This window comes from Chrysochloris asiatica, unplaced genomic scaffold, assembly GCF_000296735.1.
Source record: "Chrysochloris asiatica unplaced genomic scaffold, ChrAsi1.0 scaffold00183, whole genome shotgun sequence".
In the NCBI taxonomy this organism is placed as follows: Eukaryota; Metazoa; Chordata; class Mammalia; order Afrosoricida; family Chrysochloridae; genus Chrysochloris; species Chrysochloris asiatica.
The window spans coordinates 2,080,681-2,098,244 of NW_006408701.1; the positions used below are offsets into that span (position 1 = coordinate 2,080,681).

The 17,564-nt window shown below is 44.4% G+C and overlaps 1 protein-coding gene across 1 annotated transcript in view; it reads right to left on the minus strand.

The window, feature by feature from the left end:
- The window catches only part of IL13RA1 (interleukin 13 receptor, alpha 1), a 77,262-nt gene extending 60,483 nt beyond the window's left edge, over positions 1–16,779 (minus strand). Inside the window, exons 1-4 of the mRNA XM_006872129.1 lie at positions 16,725–16,779; positions 16,624–16,647; positions 13,594–13,605; positions 6,761–6,897 (exon numbers count right to left, since the gene is read on the minus strand). Coding sequence (XP_006872191.1) covers positions 6,761–6,897; positions 13,594–13,605; positions 16,624–16,647; positions 16,725–16,779 — 228 coding nt within the window. The remainder of the gene's footprint in view (positions 1–6,760; positions 6,898–13,593; positions 13,606–16,623; positions 16,648–16,724) is intronic.
- Between the last annotated feature and the right edge of the window lie 785 nt (positions 16,780–17,564).

A 17,564-nucleotide genomic window follows, 5' to 3' on the forward strand; every position in this document is an offset into this window, starting at 1 on the left:
TTGGTGTGTGGTGTGGTGCTGGCGCTATAGGATAAGCACTCGACGGCAAAGTTGGTTTGAACCAAAAGGCCAGTGGTTTAAAAGCCGTTTCTCGGAAACCCTGTACAGGGTTGCTACGAGTCAGAACCAACTTGGTGGCACTAACAACTATGTATAGCCTACATATATGGAGGGACTTCTGGTGTTGCTCTGTAAGTTCAGCACTAGACTGCAAACCACAAGGTAGGCAGTTCAAACTCACCAGCTGCTCCTCAGAAACTCTACAGAGGGTCGCTATGAGTCAAAACCGAATCAACGGCACTTAACAACAGCATATATATCCCAGTATTTTCTAATGATATTAAAGCTATGTCCAGAGGACATTAAAAAAAGGGAGGGGAGACACTGCCATTGAGTCGATTCTGACTCATAGAGACCCTATAGCAGAGAAGAACTGTTCCTTAGGGTTTCCATAAAATCGGAAAGACACTAAAAAAGAGATAGTAAAATCTTTACAAGAGCACGCAGCCTCATATTTCTCCTAGAATGGCCTTGTGGTTACCACACCAATGCTTAACCCACAGCACTAACAAGGTTCCTGAGAAACATACACCATGGTCAATGGTCTTTGAGTAGATTCTGACTCACAGCAACTACGTACAGGGTTTCTGAGGCTATAAATCTTTACAGGAGCAGAAAGCCTCATCTTTCTCCTGAGGTGGCTAGTGGGTCTGAACTGCCTACCTCTAGTTAGCAGTCCAGTGCTTATCCTACAGTGCCACCAGAGCGCCCTGAAAATTAGAAGTTGTTTTAGATCCAGAGAGGGAGAGCGACTGTGTGCTGAAGACCTGGGGGATATGGGGAAAGGATTGCATGGAGGGGATTGTAACCATGGCAATGAGATGATATACGATAGAATGAATGTAAAACTAATGTTCTCCCATGTAAACTATCACATAATTCACAATAAAACATTTAAGAAAAAAAAAAAGAAGAAGTTGTTATTGTTAAGTGCTGTCGAGTCAGTTCCAACTCACAGCAACCCTGTATAAGGTTTCCAAGAAGGGGCTGGTAGGTTTGAACTGCCAACCGTGTGGTTAGCAGTCAAGTGTTTATCCTACAACGCCACACCAGGAATCCAAAGGATATTTTGTTGTTGTTGTTAAGTGCCGTTGAGTTGGTTCCTGTGGTTCGAACCGCCCTTGAGGTCCAGTACTCTACAGCACCACACCAGGACTCCAAAGGATGTAAGAGGAGAGAAAAACATTATCCTTGCTGCTCATTCTCAGGATGGTAAACTTCAAAAGGCCTAGAGAAGAAATCTCCCATTGCTGATTAATCATAACTGCATAATTGATAGCCATCAGGACTGTCAAATAGTTGGAATAAATGAGCCAGCCTTAAGCGGCAATCATCCATTATGATCTTTATCTGGTCTCTTCTGAAGGAAAATGGAGAAAGCAAGATTAAATAATAATAGTAAATGGAGCCATATAATACTGACATTATGCAAGCCTTTTTTTTTACCTATAAAAAGATTAATTATAGATTTAATCTAATAATAGTAATTATGAAAGCTAACAATTATTGAACGCTAACTTTCTGCCAGGTGCATTACAACTATCATCACATTTACTGCACACACATCTACATGCAGTTGTTGTTGTCGGGTGCCATTGAGTCAATTCTGACCCTATGCATGACAGAAAGAAACACTGTCTCATCCTGCGCCATCCTCACAACTATTGTTACGTTTGAGCCCATTGCTGCCGCCACTGTGTCAACCCATCTCAGTGGGGGTCTTCCTTTTTTTGCTGACCCTCCACTTGAGTATAATGTCCTTCTCCAGGGATTGGTCCCTAATTTTTCAATCTCATCATCACTGGCTTTGGTAGTTCGTACATCATGGTCAACTCTACTTTGAGGAGGCAGATCTTCTGGCACTTATATCTGACGATGTTCTGTTGCTATGCAACAGGTTTTCAGTGGCTGACCATTCAGAAGTGGCCTACCTCTCCTTCTTCCTAGTCTGTCTTAGTCTGGAAGCTCATCTGAAACCTGTCCACCATGAGTGACCGTGCTGGTATTTAAAATGCCAGTGGCATAGCTTCCAGCATCACAGCAACACACAAGCCACCACAGTACAACAAACTGATAGCCGAGGTGTAGGTACTATTGCCACAAGAGCTACTACCAAATAAAGTAGGTACTAGTGCTAGCCCCTCCTTTTTAAAAACCAGGAAATGTTTTTGTGACAGGGATATTAAGTGAATTACCCAGCTCAAAAGAAGAATAAAAATTTCAAACCTAATTCAATCTGACTCTGTTGATGTTGTTATTAAGTGCCACCGAATCAATTCCGACTCACAGCCACACTGTATAGGATTTGAACAGCCACCTTGCAGTTCAAACGGACCTGACCTTGTGGCCCAGTGCTTATTCTACAGCGCCACAGCAGGACTCTATTTCTCCTAAAACGACTGTTAAGTGCCGTCAAGTCGGTTCCGACTCATAGCAACCCTATATAGGGTTTCCAAGGAGCAGCTGGTGGGTTTGAACTGCCAATCACTATAAGAACTTATTATCAGTGGTACTTGGTGTGTGTGAAAAAGTCTGAAAGTAGAGCCTTGAATCTCAGAAAGCTGCCTTTTTAAATAATTCTTCTAACCTTGATGCTGACATGGCCATGTCTCATTAAGGAGACATCCTTTTTCTCTGAGGTCTGGCAGGTGCAAGATACCACAATCTATTTCCAGAGGGTCTTTCCAGCATGGTCAAACTGATGCAAGAAGTGACAGCTTATAGTCAAGGGCTCTGGATGCACAGCATTATCAACAAGGATTTGTAATGGCCCCCCAGAAACAGATATAATTGAGGAAGTAATTTTTATAGCAGGTTACCAGTAAAACTTGTCCTGCTTCTGTCAAGTGACCACCCAGTAATAAACCGAAAGGCATGCACCTTTAACCATTCATGTAACCCATATGTGTTATCTACCTACACCTGCCAAATCCTTGCTCCTAGACTTCCCACCTTTGTCTCCCCTCATTGTCTTTCCGTCAATGGCCATTTTGTGACTTTCCATTCCCTCTCTGGCTAGACAACAAATGTCTTTTCCTCCTCATTGTCCACCACAGCTGTCATTTTCACTCTATGAATTTGGATGTCTTCTCAGCTCAGACCAGACCATCTCTCTTCCTCAACAAATCTCTGTTACTTTTACCTTAAGAAGATTTCATGATGTTGCTCTACAACATTACCTTTAAACTTGAGATTCCCAGAAATGCACTGAGGAATTCACCTCATTTCTCGGTTAGAATGTCAGCATGGACTAGAGGGCAATGCGTTTGTTTGTTACCTGATTGCTCCTTGAAGCATAATTGACAGCCTAGGAACCTGCTAGAAATACGTGTCAATTCCTCATGGTTTCAATTGGATCTATTTGGTTTCAATTGGATCTATTTTGAACCCACCAGCCGCTCCAGGGGAGATGCATGTGGCGGTCCACTTCCACAAACATGACAGCCTTGGAGACCATAAGGGATAGCGCTACTCTGTCCTACAGAAGTCACAAATCAAGTGGATGATTTACAGGTTTGGTTTTTGCTTTTATTGAGTTTACACCCAGTGGCACTTTCCCTAAATTATTGTAGGATAAGCACCTGACTAAGGCGCTCTGGCAGTGTAGGTTATGAATCGGGCTGCTGATCTCAGGGACAGCAGTTCGAAACTACCAGCTGTTCTGTGGAAGATGAGGCTTTCTGCTCCCGTAAAGATTTACAGCCTCAAAAACCCTGTGCAGGGTCGCTATGAGTCGGAACCGACTCCACGGCATATAACAACAACAATAACAAGAAGGAGCTCTGCTCTGGTAGTGTAGTGGTTACAAGTCAGGCTGCTAACCTCAAGGTCAGCTAGTTCTAAACTACCAGCAGTTGCATGGGAGAAAGATGAGGCTTTCTACTCCCGAAAAGATTTACAGCCTCAGAAACCCTATGCAGGGTCACGAAACCCTATACAGGCCCACTATGAATGGGAACTGACTCCAAGGCACACCACCATCACCACCAAGCACTTGACTGCTAACCACAAGGTGGGTAACTTTAAACTCACCGGCTGCTCCTCAGAAACCCAGAAACCCTATAAGTCGGTATAAGTTGGAACTGACTCAAGGGCACTTAACAACTACAACAAACTACCAAACCTCACCGCCAATGATATGAAAAAGAGAATGCAACAAGTCTCGCGCTGGAAGTACTGCAAGCTTCTGCCTTTGGTGGTGGTGAAGTGCCAATAAGTCAGTTCCGACTCACAGACACTCTGTATAGGGTTTCCGGGGAGTGGCTGGTGGGTTCGAACCACTGACTGCAATTAGCAGTCCAGTGATTATCCCACAGCACCACACCAGGACTCCTGACTTTAGAGGGCCTCTTTTAAGATGCAAATACGAGGGGGCTTCAAAATATTTATGGAAACGTTACATTATCTTTTAATTTCATTTTTCCACTAACTTTTTGAAGCCCCTTTGTACTTCTGAGATGCCTCAATTCTGTATCAGTTAACATCTAGGCATTCACATGAGAGCATTAATTAATTAATACCTCAGCAGCAGTATGGGAGCAGAATAGCAAATTTCCATGACGAGGAAGCACCTAATCCATCCTCATTTTTTCACTCTCATATACATTCTTTTCCATGTCCCAGCAACCCAGGGGCATGAGTAGGGTGACACTTTATGCAAGAGGATATGAAGTCTCAGAGACATTAAGTAAACTGCCCCAGTGAGTTCTCCTGACTTTCCCTGTCACTATAAGCATCTTATCATTCTGCCACCTCAACATCCTGAACCTAATGCGGAGAACAGCCACAAAGGTAAAACTCCGACGGCAAACAGCCCCCCACCCCATCATTCTTTCACGCACAAAATGAAAGAAAATAGAAAACAGCTTTGAGCTGTCAATGACAGGAGGCTACAAACCAAAATGCATCACGGGGAAATTTTGTTGAATAAGAACCCAGAAGTATCCACTGATGTTAACAAAAAAATTCACTTAAATGGGGTGACTGCATTTGGCAAGGAATGTTAACCATTCCCCTCATTTTTCCTCACGCATTAGGGTAACTTCTGACCACCACTTGCAACCAACATCTTATGTTTTTCACCTTCCATATGGCTATTTGGAGTTGTGGTGTGGCACTGCAGGATAAAAACTGGACTACTAACTGCAAGGTCAGTAGTTCAAACCCACCAGCCACTCCTTGACAACCCTATACAGAGTTGCTGAGTCGGAACTGACTCGACAGCATTTGACAATGTATGACCCTGATTACATAGTGGGTTACACGTTGGACAATTAACTGCATGGTCGACAGTTCAAAACCACCACCAGTCTTTCCTTGGGAGAAAGATGAGGCTTTCTGCTCCCATAAAGATTTACAGTCTCAGAAACCCTGTACAGGGTCACTGTGAGTGGGAACTGACTCCACGGCACATAACAATATAGGTATTTACTTTGGCATCACATATCTATTTGTGCATGTGATTAGTAAGATGGTCAAAGTGAAAATTCTCTGAGAATTTATGAGGGGAAGTCAAACAATACTGCTACTAAGGTTCCAGTTCATATATGCAAGGGTTTCTTCCTAAAAAAAAAAAAAAATGTTTAACTATGTCTCTGTGGTCAGTGGAGAGTTGAAGAAGGGATCCTTGGGGAAGGATTAGAGAGATGGAAACACAGCCATCTGAAGTACATAGACCTAGATAAAGATATGACAGTTTCACAATTTGATTTTTTTTATTTAATAAAAGTTTCTATAATTTTACAGCAATGCTTCATGACTTATTTTGTAACATAGCCAGTTTACTGAGTACCTAATACATAGATGGAGGACTCCTGATGTGGCACTGTAGGATCAGCACTGGACTACGAGTCACAAGGTCAGCAGTTCAAACCCACCAGCGGCTCCTCGGATATCCTTGTACAGGGTTGCTATGAGTTGGAACCAAATCGATGGCACCAACAACAATCAATAGATGGAGTCCTGGTGTGGCGCTGTAAGGTAAGCACTAGACTGCTAACCACAAGGTCTGCAGTTCAAACCCACCAACCACACTTTGGAAACCCTATACAGCAGGGGTGGGGAAACTTTTTTTCTTCCAAGGATCAATTTGGATATTTGTAACATCACTCACAGGCCACACAAAATTGTCAACTTAAAAATTAGCCTGCTACATTTGGGCAAACATCTTATTAATTTGCTTAGGGTTGATGTGCAAGGTTGGTTTGAACTACAAGGTTGGTGGTTCAAGCTCACCAGCTGCTCCTCAGAAAGCCTATACAGGAACTGATTCGATGGCACTTAAACAACATTGTGATGCTGAAACTGAGTTGCCTTTGCAGGGCCAGACCAGATGATTTCTCTGGCCTTATATGGCCTGCAGGCGGGGGACAATCCCCACCCCTGCTATAAACAGTGTCACTATGAGTTGGAACCAAGTTCAGGGCATTTAATAAGAATAACAAAAAAGATGTGACATGTTAGAAAAATCTCAGTTATACTTAATTACTCAAAATTAACAAATACTTTTAAATGTTTAGTCTCCTCAACGGTTGTCATCAACGGTGGATTCTATTATCTCCCCCTAATTAAAATCTGAGCACACTAAAAATTAAAATTTCTACTTTGAAATAAGATTAGAATTTACTGGGGTCTTGGCTCCAGTTCATAGTATTTATTCACTTTGTATTATGTTTTATGTATTATGTTTCTGAACACTTACCTTATCCTGTTCATTACCAAAATGACTGAAATACCACAGGCTACAATTCGGGCTGGCTCCCTCAGGAGGATTCCACGTCCATTTTATTGTGCAAAGGTTTTCAACAGAAACACTCAAATTGGTCACAGGTGGCTGAGCTCCTGCACAATTCAAACATAAGAAATACATTTTAATCCACATCCAGTAGTGTTTTAATGACTCATTTAATTAATTTTCCCAAACCCTCAATCCAAGAGTAACAATATCTGACATTAGATATTGCATTTAGAATGCCAGACACCATTCTAAATACACGTATTATTCTACTGAATTGTCACAACAACCCTATGAGATAGGGACTGTTATTAGCCCTGTCTTACAGAAGAGACAACTGAGGCATAAGAAGGCTACGTCATTTGTCCCAAATCCCATGGTTAGTAAATGGTAGAGCTGTGATTCAAACCCAGAAGTTGTGGTTACACAATTACACTCTTAACTACTTGCTGTCCTGCTGTGGCCCTGTAAGATAAACACTGGAATGCTAACTGAAAGATCGGCAGTTCAAACCCAACAGCTGCTCCTCAGAAACCCTATACAGGGTAGCTCTGAATCGGAACGGGCTCAATGGCACTTAACAACAACAACAACATCATCCTGTGAACACAAACAAAAAGTTATTAAAGGAGATACTGTATGATAACAGAGTCATGGAGTGGCGCTGTGGGTTAATGTGCTGAACTGCAAGGCTTGAACCACAAAGTCGGTGGTTCAAGCTCACCTGCTGCTCCTTGGTCGCTATGTTGGAAGCAACTCGACGACACTTAACAACAGCAACAACAACTTATACGAAATATCTAGAGTAGATAAGTAATGCTGTTATCAAGGGCCATCAGGTCAATTCCAAGTCAGTGACCCTGTGGTACAGTAAAACTGCACCATAGGGTTTTCCTGGTGTCCTGGTGTCGGCAGTTCAAGCTCACCAGCTGCTCCTCGTAAACCCTATACAGGGTTGCTATGGGTTGCACCCGACTCGATGGCACTTAACTTTACAGAAGCAGATCCCCAGGTCTTTCTCTCATGGAGCAACTGGGTGAGTTCCAACTGCCAACCTTCCAGTTTGCACCACTAGGGCTCCATAGCCAAGTGCATAGAGAATACCAGTATAGCTTATTCAATAAAGACACTTCAGCATCTGCAGTTCTATGCATTGAAGAAGCTCATCTGTAATCATGCTTGTTAACATGACCTGGTCATTTTTTTCATAGTTTTTCCAAAGAAGTACTGAGAAAGGATTTAACATAATAACCCTTGTTGTTCCCTTGAGGTCTGAGACTAAACAGCTGGAATTATAGCTTGAACTAATATGAAGAGGGAAATGAAAGAGGGGAAACTGCTTTAAAAACTGTGGCTCCGTTGGACAAGTCCTTCCACCAAACATGTACTTACTCCATTATTTTAGACTCAGTTCTAAACCAGAGAATGGTAATTTCCTGGGTGTGCTAAATGCAGGAAAATGCATGAGGGACTACGAAGGTGTTTAGAAGCATAATTTCTTTTCCTGAGAACTTCTCCTGAGATCAAGACTGTCAAAATCATTCTCCAGAAACTGCGTGAGGGGTATAACTTTTTTTTTATAAATCTGAAATGATTACAAAATGAGGCTTACTACAATGATTTTTACAATCAGTCCCCAAAGACTCTTTAAAGTGGCAAACTAAATCAGTATTACTTAAGAACTATAGTCATCACATTAATTTTTCAAGTAAGAGTTATATTTTATGGCCTAGTGAAACTTTGGGCATTCCTCGGAAACCCAATACAGGATCGCTATGAGTTGGAACCACCTCGATGGCTCTCCAACAAGGGCCTCTTACATAATCTGTCATACCTATCCTGGTGGTTGTTACTTGTAACATTACGATTTAAGCAAGAGTTTTATGTGTTCCAAAACATCAGCCCCATGGGCACTAAGCAGTTGTGGTTACCCTACTAGTCAAGTTTGCACATAAGCAGCTGTGTGGTCTGCAAACATTTTTAACCGTCAGTATTCATTCCATTTCTCCTAACTACTGTTGTTGTGTTTATTATTGTCGGGTGCCATTGAATAGATTCCAACTCATAGTGACCGACCTCATGTGGCAGAATAGGACTGCCAGGTTATAAATTGTGCCCCCCCCCCGCCCCGGCAAAAAAAAAAAATTTGTTTAAAATCCTGTTTGGGAATGGGTTGTCTTTGTTATGTTCATAGGGTAGGATTAATGTAGGGAGTATGTTGAGTCTTCTCTTTTGAGATAAAGGAAAGATAAAACCAAATCTGGCAAGCAGAGATGGAGAAGAAAGATGCCAAGTCAGATGAAGATCATCCAGGAGCAGAAGCCCAAAGAGACAAGAACCTTCGTCCAGAGCCAACACCCTTTATTTGGACTTCTAGCCTCCTAAACTGAGAGAAAATAAACTTCTGTATGTTAAAGCCATCCACTTATGTATGGTATTTCTCTTACAGTAGCACTAGATAACTAAGAATTTGGGACCAGAAAAGTAGGGTGTTGCTGTAAAAGATACCTACAATGTAGAAGTTGTTTTCGAATTGGGTAATGAGTGTAGACTGGAAGAGTTTTAAGGAGTTGTAAGGAGCTCTGGTAGCGTAGTGGTTACGAATCAGGACCGCAAGGTCAGCAGTTCGATACTATCAGCTGTTCCACTGGAGAAAGATAAGGCTTTCTGCTCCCGTAAAGACTGACAGCCTCGGAAACCCTGCACAGGGTCGCTATGAATCGGTTCCGACTCCACGGCACATACCCACCACCAACAGTAAACACCTAGATTGCCTTGGAGAGACTGTAGAATTACGGAATCAAAGACAATCCTGGTGAGGGTTCAGAAAGTGAAGACAGCCATAGAGAAAGTCTCCATTATTTTAGAGAATAGATAAGGCACTCAACAGAATGTTGATAGAAATGTGGATGTTAAATATACCTCTGGTAAGATTTTAAAAGAAAATAAGTAATGTGATAAGACAATAGTGGAAGGATGATGCTTTTTATGCAATGGCAAAGAACTTATCTGAATTTTGTTCAAATGTCTGGTGGAAGGTATTACTTGTAAGTGATGAATATAGTATCTAACTAAAGAAATTTCTCAGAAAGATCTTAAAAGGACTGTGTAGTTTCTCCTTGCTGCTTTATAGTAAAATGTGAGAGGAAAGAGACAGACTTAAAAATGAAAATAAAACTTAAAAGATTTAGACAAATTAAGGATATATGTCCTAGAATTTTCACCAACAATGTGACTACATAATCTTTTGCTAAAAAGATTAAGCCAAAGACAGATGGATCTAACCAACTACCACAGCAGAAACCCCATCAGCTTAGACTGAAGGGAACAAAGAAAAAAAATGAAAGGAAAGAACACTGCTTTTTGGAATTCTACAGGCAGTAAACAGACCAAATGAGCTACATCTGTTGTTCTCCAAGAAAAGAAAAAGACCATCCTTGGGGCAGCTCGGAGATCAGCAGAACTGTGGGAAGGAGAATGGGAAGTTTGGCTTTCTTGGTTTCAAAGGCTGGGGCCACATTTTTCTGGATCAAAATAAGTGAGGCCACAGCCTCCTAGGTTTCCAAGACTGAGATGGTCACTAACTGGGTTTCAGAGTATGGGACTGCAGTTTAGGTGTGCCAGAGGGTGGCCCCACCACCCAAAGCTGAGGAGGCATGGCTTCCATTGCCCAAGAGCAGAAGAATGGAAACTCTTGGGGGTCATGGGGGTCACTGCTCAGAGGGACTAGGAGAATGGTACCACCCATAGCCAAGGGAGCAAGCTGCCATCCTAGAGGCTCTAGAAGATGAAACTGAAACCCAAGGCTGAGAGATCTTCACACAGAATACAGAGAGCACAGCCAACATCCTTGGAAACCCTCTATAGGGTTGCTATGAGTTGGAATTGACTCCACGGCACACCACCACCACCACCACCACAGTCATTTTAGGAGGAGTAAAGTCCTGGTGTGACACTGTGGGATAAAACAATGGGCTATATAGTCAGTTTGAACCACAAGGTCGGTGGTTCAAACTCACCAGCCACTCCTTGGAAACCCTACATTGTTGTTGTTGTTATGTGCCGTGGAGTCGGTTCCAACTCATAGCGACCCTGTATAGATAGGGTTTCTGAGGCTGTAAATCTTTATGGGAGCAGAAAGCCTCATTGTTCTCCCATGGAATGGCTGGTAGTTTTAACTGCTGACCTTGAGGTTAGCAGCCTGAATCGTAACCACTATGCTACAAGAGCTCTTTGTTCTGACTCATACTGACCCTGTATAAGGTTTCTGAGAAGTGGCTGGTGGGTTTGAACCCCCGATGTAATGGTGGTGGTTATGTGCCGTGGAGTCGGTTCTGACTCGTAGTGAACCTGTACAGGGTTTGCAAGGCTGTAAATCTTTACAGGAGCAGAAAGCCTCATTTTTCTCCCACGGGAGAGATGGTAGTTTCGAACTGCTGACCCTGAGGCTAGCAGCCTGATTTGTAACCACTAAACTACCAGAGCCCTATACAGGGTCACTATGAGTCAGAACCAACTTGATGGCACTTAACAACAACAACATAGTCTCAAATTAACTCATAAACCTAAATGTAAAACTTAAAACTAAAACATTTTTAGAAGACAACAACAACTTTTTGACCTAGGATTAAGCCAATATGTCTGAGTTATAACAAATCATAATCTTTCTTTTAAGAAGACATTCATAAATTGAACTGCATCACAATTTGAAGAAAATTGTGCTCCTCAAAAGACATGGCTGGTAAAATACGATCGGATGAGTGTAAAACTCCATGTTCTCCCATGTAAACTACCGCTCCATTCACAATAAAAGCTTTGAAAAGAAAAGAGAAAAAGTCTAGACTCGATAGCCAGTCTGAGCTACAGTCTCAGCTCTGCTACTTTCTGAATGACAAGTTTATCAACCTCTCTCTTCCTCAGTTTCTTCATCTGTAATATGAGAACGCATTCCTTCTGCATCATAAGAGCCCTTAGGAACTGAATTCCAACCATTTTATAGGGATTGATCACTGACTTCAAAAGGGGGAGTGGGAAGAAAGGAGGGATCCAAGTAAGTACCCCCACTAAACGTCAAACCCCTTGTGAATCTTTATTTTCATCTGGCAGGGCATCCTATTTATTTAGGAATTTCAGCAGTTGATATATCCTTTCTAATAATAAGGCACGTTGCTTAACTTAAGAGCTTTTGATCTCTACTGTCCAACCACAGGAGCTGGCAGACGTGTGCACATTCTGGGAAAAGTTAAGGAACTCACAAGAGTAATATATGAGTCATCTATCCCCTTCCCTTACGTCCCCTCAATCATCATATTCTTGCAACATCTTCCTTAATCACTCCAATCATACTAATGTGTGGCATGCAGACACCAGTGCATCATGGTCCTGGATAAGAAGTGTTCACAGCATAGCTGTCTAGTGGAGACCGTCCTCCCTAGATCCTAAAGGAGTTTCACACTCTAGTGACCTCGTTCTGCAGCCAAGTCTCCTGGCTTGCTTCTCCAGTGCCATTGCCTTCATATTGTACCCCCACTCAAGGCCTTTACAGGCAAATGAAACTCTTGCTTGGGTTGATTTTGCAAACACACCCTCCTGCCAAGCTGAGCTCCTTACTGACACAAAGAGGAACTCTTACCCCCAATTATGGGTCTCTGCTGCTACCATTCTCCTCACTGGGAATAGCTTCTTTCCACCTACTTAAAGCTAACCCAAGGAGCTCTGGTAGTGCAGTGATTATGAATCGGGCTGCTAATCTCACGGTCAGCAGTTTGAAACTACCAGCTGCTCCACGGAAGAAAGATGAGGCTTTCTACTACTCCCATAAAGATTTACAGCCTCGGAAACCCTGTACAGGATCGCTATGAGTCGGAACTGACTCCACAGCACAAAGCAACAGCGACAACAAAAGCTAACCCATCCTGAAGGTTTACTTCAAGTTCTGCCTCTTCCTTAAAACCCAGTGCTCAAGCTTCCTCACTTCTTAACATCTCTACTATGAGGGTAAGTCAAAAAGTATTACTACAAAAGCATAGAAAAAACGTTTCTTAAACAAAATGATCAAAATGTGAAACTATTGTTTCCTGACATATCTTCTGCACTCATTCAACTCACACCATGTCAAAATGGCCATTTTAACATCCATGAGGGACTCAAATTGTGTTCCTTTAAAGTATTCTTTGAGATTTGGAGACAAAAAGAGGGGAGTCCAAAGGAGCAAGATCAGGACTGTAGGTTGGTAGGGTAAGGTTTCCCAATGAAATTCTCCTTGACGAATGAGCAGGTGCATTGATGTGATAGGAAAAAATCCTGGCCTTTTTCTCACCAATGCAGTTATCAATTTTCTTTAAACTTCTTCCTAAGAAGCCCCAAGGAGCTCTGGTAGTGTAGTGGTTACAAATCAGGCTGTGAATCGCAAGGTCAGCAGTTCGAAACTACCAGCTGTTCCGTGGGAGAAAGATGAGGCTTTCTGCTCCCATATTTACAGCCTCGGAAACCCTGTACAGGGTCGCTAGGAGTCTGAACCGACTCCATGGCACATAACAACAACAACAACAAGCCCCAGTCATCATCGTATGTCCTTTGACAAAATCTATCCAGATTACTCTATTTTAAAATCTCTCAAAACAGCTGCCGTAACCTTGTGGGTTAACCTCTGTGCCTTGAATTTAACTGGCAGGGCACTGTTTTGACTGAACGTTTTTTAGGCTTTTTAGGCTCTGTGCGTAAATGCGCCAGACCGCAAAGCCGTTTGACTGCAAGGTTGCCAGTTCAAGCTGCTCCTTGGAAACCCTATACAGGGTCACTATGGGTCGGAACTGACTCAACGTCACTCTACAACAACAACAACGAGACCAAAAGGAGCTCTGGCAGCGTTGTTGTTGCTGTTGTTAAGTGCCATCGAGTCGGGTCCGACCCATAGCGACCCTGTACAGGGTTTCCGAGGGTGTAAATCTTTACGGAAGTAGAAAGCCTCATCTTTCTCCCGCGGAGCGGCTGGTAGTTTCGAACCGCTGACCTTAAGGTTCGCAGCCCGATTCGTAACTTGGTTACAAATTGGGCTGCTAACCTCAAGGTCAGCAATTCAAAACTACCAGCCGCTCCGCGGGAGAAAGAGGAGGCTTTCTACTCCTGTAAAGATTTACAGCCTTGGAAACCCTGTACAGGGTTGCTGCGTTGGAACCGACTCCACAGCACATAACCACCACCAACCACCACCAATGAGACCAAGATTGGCAGTTCAAACCCACCAACTGCTCCTCAGAAACCCTATACAGGGTCGTTATGAGTTGGAACCATCTCGACAGCATTTAACAGCAAAAACGAGACTCTATACAGGGTTGATGTGAGTCAGAACTGACTTGATGGCACTTACCAACAACAATGAGATAAAGACAAGTGTATTACTGAGAGAACTTGGCTTCAGTCATCCAAGGATTGCAGAGCATGTTTAAACACATTCTGTTTGGAATTAACTCGTGTATGTATGAACTGGAAGCCTAGTAACCATACTTTCTGACTTACCCTTGTTTTCAGTATTTGGACTATACAGTCCAGCGATTATAAAGCAAGTCTCTAATATATTAGCACTTCCTTCTTAACAAATGTTGCATTCTTATACATACTTTCATGGCTCCAACCAGTCCTGTTCTGCTACCTTGACAATGAGTACTCACAGCATTTCCAGAGAGAGGCAAGGACTACAGTGATTAAGGGCATGCGCTCTGGAATCAGGCTGCCAGGTTGGAAGCCTGGTTGGTCCACTATGTGACTCCAGGCAAGGGTCTTAGCTTCATTGGACCTCAACTTTCTCATATACAAAATGGGAGAAATAACAGCACCGCCAACACAGGTTGACTGGAAAGATTAAATGAACTGTAAGTACTTAGACTACTACCTGGCATAGAGTAAACATGATATAAATGCTGTTACTAACACATACCACAATTTGGACTACTGAACTGAATAGCCTAAATAAACTAAGCTGGCAGCGTAATCATTTTTATAAATACAGAGGATTCCAGTTGGAAAAGTCCTTAGTGCTCATGGACTTAAACCTCATTTCTTAGAGGAGAAAACTGGAGCAGGGAGGGGAAATGACTAGCCCAGAGTCTGAAAACATCTCCCACCAACTGGTAAATGTCAGAATCACTAAAACTCAAGTCTCCTCATACCCGCATTACAAGTCTATCATTATTTCAAAGGGGGAAGAGCAGTTTCTGTAGTCTATGTAACCAAGTTACCACCAAACCATTGTGACAAAATGGACCAAGTTGGCAGTACCAGTATTGTCCAGAAGGCCTAGTGTTGTTTCAGGTGTGTGGGGGAAGAAGTCTTCGTAGCAGGGAGCGTGCTAGAATGGCACAGTGAAAATCAAGAGTCTTGGAAACCCTACGAGGCAGTTCTAGATTGTCATATGGGGTTGCCATGGGTCAGTATCGACCTGATGGCACAGAACAACAAATCTCTGGGTTATGCAAACAGTGAAGTATTCGACTACTTGCCAAAAAGATTGGCGGTTCAAATCTACCCAGAGGCACCTTTTAAGACAAACTCAGGGATGTTTGAGCAAGATGACAGCATGAAAAGCCTATGGCGCAGTTCTACTCTGCACACATGAGGTGACCAGGGGTTGTTACTGTCAGCAACCAAAAACAACAGCAGTTTTCCCATACTTTATATTTGACTTTTTGGGCCCTCTATGACCTGCCAATGGCATACATATAAATTCTTAGAGGGCAGAGACTTGATTTATTTTACTTACTGCTGTGTCCTCAGAACACTGCCTGGCACAGAGCAGCCTCTGCATTTTTTTTTATTTTTTTATAAACTGAATCAATAGGCTTCTTAACATTTCAGTTTGGGTTTCAAAGTACAACACTAGTGAAAACGCAATAAGCAAACTGTGGGTGTTTGTGCCAATGAAGTAATAAAAACCAGAAAATGAAGAGCTGTTTGGCAGTTCCAACCCAACAGCTCCGGCGGGAGAAAAGACCTGGTTATCTATTCCCCCCCAGCACACCCCCGTAAAGATTACAGCCTACAAAGCCCTATGAGGCAAATCTTCGGTGTCACATAGGGTCGCTATGAGTGTGAATTGACTAGACAAGAGGGCACACCACCACAGCGTCCCCACAAATGCCCAAATATCACACATGCCAGGAACTGTCCAGGAAAAGATCATTAGCCCCCAACTTTTCACAGCACCTCCGCTGGGTTGATTAATTCAAAGTTACTGTATAGGCATCTACGGGAACTCTCTGTACTATTTCTGCAATTTTCCTGTAGAGCTAAATTTCTACCAAAATTTAAAGTGTATTTAAAAAAAAAAAAAAAAGGTCACACCTCCCGGATGCTGCTCCGCGTTTCCCAGCCGATTCCTCCAACACCAGAGAGGCCCGAGCCGCACAGATCCTTGGTCTAAAGGGACCTAAACGCTTCTGAGGTTCCCTTCAACCTACAGCCCCAAGGGTCACCCTGACTAGCAACTGAGGGCCGCCACGAACCCGGGCAAGGAGTCCCGGCTCACCAGACCTCCTAGGTGACCTTCTGGGTCCTGAGCCCTCCGAAGTGGCGGGCAAGTTTTAGTCCTCCCGGAGCCTCAACTCTTCCAGAAGGCGCAAGGGAAGAGCGATCACAAGTCCGCTGTTGCCTCTGCGCCTGGGGTCCGGGAAACCCCCACCGCTCCAATGCGCAACCCCCACCCCGACCTGGAAGCCGGGCGCGGAGCCCTAAGGGCCAGTCGTGAGGCATCGAGAGTGCCAGCCCCCTCCCCGGCGCCCACCCCGCGGTGGCCTCGGCTCCCAGGCTCCCTCGCCCGCCTCTCCGTCGTAAGCTCCCCCCCCCCCCCCCCCCGCCCCCTGCCAGTCCCGGCCTACGGCCGTTTTGCGCCCCGAGCCCCGGGGGTCGCACTCACCGGAGGGTGCCGCGCCCCCGCCGCTGGCGAACAGCAACATCGCCCACAGCCCGCAGAGCCACACCGGCCGCTCCATGCGCCCCTCGCCTCTGAAGCCAGCGGGCTGGAGCCTTAGCAGGCAGTCCCCGCCTCCTGCACTCCAGCTCCCACTTCCCGGCGCCGCAGCCTGGAGGCAGGGGGCGGAGCAGACGGGAAGCCGCCCCGCCCCCCGCCCCAGGTAACCTGGCCGGCACGCAGGCAGGGCGGGGCACCTCGACACCTGGCCTGGCCGCCTCACCGCCCCCTGCAGTCCGGCCTCCGCCCCAAGGCCACTTCCTCCCCAGTGGCAGCCAAGCCAGGCTCCTGCCTCGGTCTCCACCCTCAGCGCCTGGGCGTCGCCACTGAGTACAGACTGGTGGGGCCTCAGAAGCGACCAGGACTTGGCCCTGATGGGCACCAGGGCAGAGCCATTCACTGGCCAGAGCCTTGGCCCGAGATTCGGATAGGCGGCTTTCAGCCCTTGGTCTTTGAACCCTAACTTCCTAAACTCTGACTCCAGCGTAATAGCAGCCCTGCCTCACAGCGGACTTGGCAGAGTCGGGTTTGATGAAGTGAAAAGGATAAACTTGGCATATTTGAAATTTGGTAATAGAAATGTTGACTGGAGAAAGATAAGCTTTGTTGTTATTGTTAAGTGTCGTCGAGACCCACAGTGACCCTGTATAGGGTTTCCAAGGACCTCAAACCACCGACCTTGGTATTCAAACCGACTTTGTAGTGCAGCGCATTAACCCACGACAACACACCAGGACAGCCTCGGAAACATTATGTTGTTAAGTGCCGAGTCGATTCCGACCCATAGTGACACTGTATAGGGTTTCC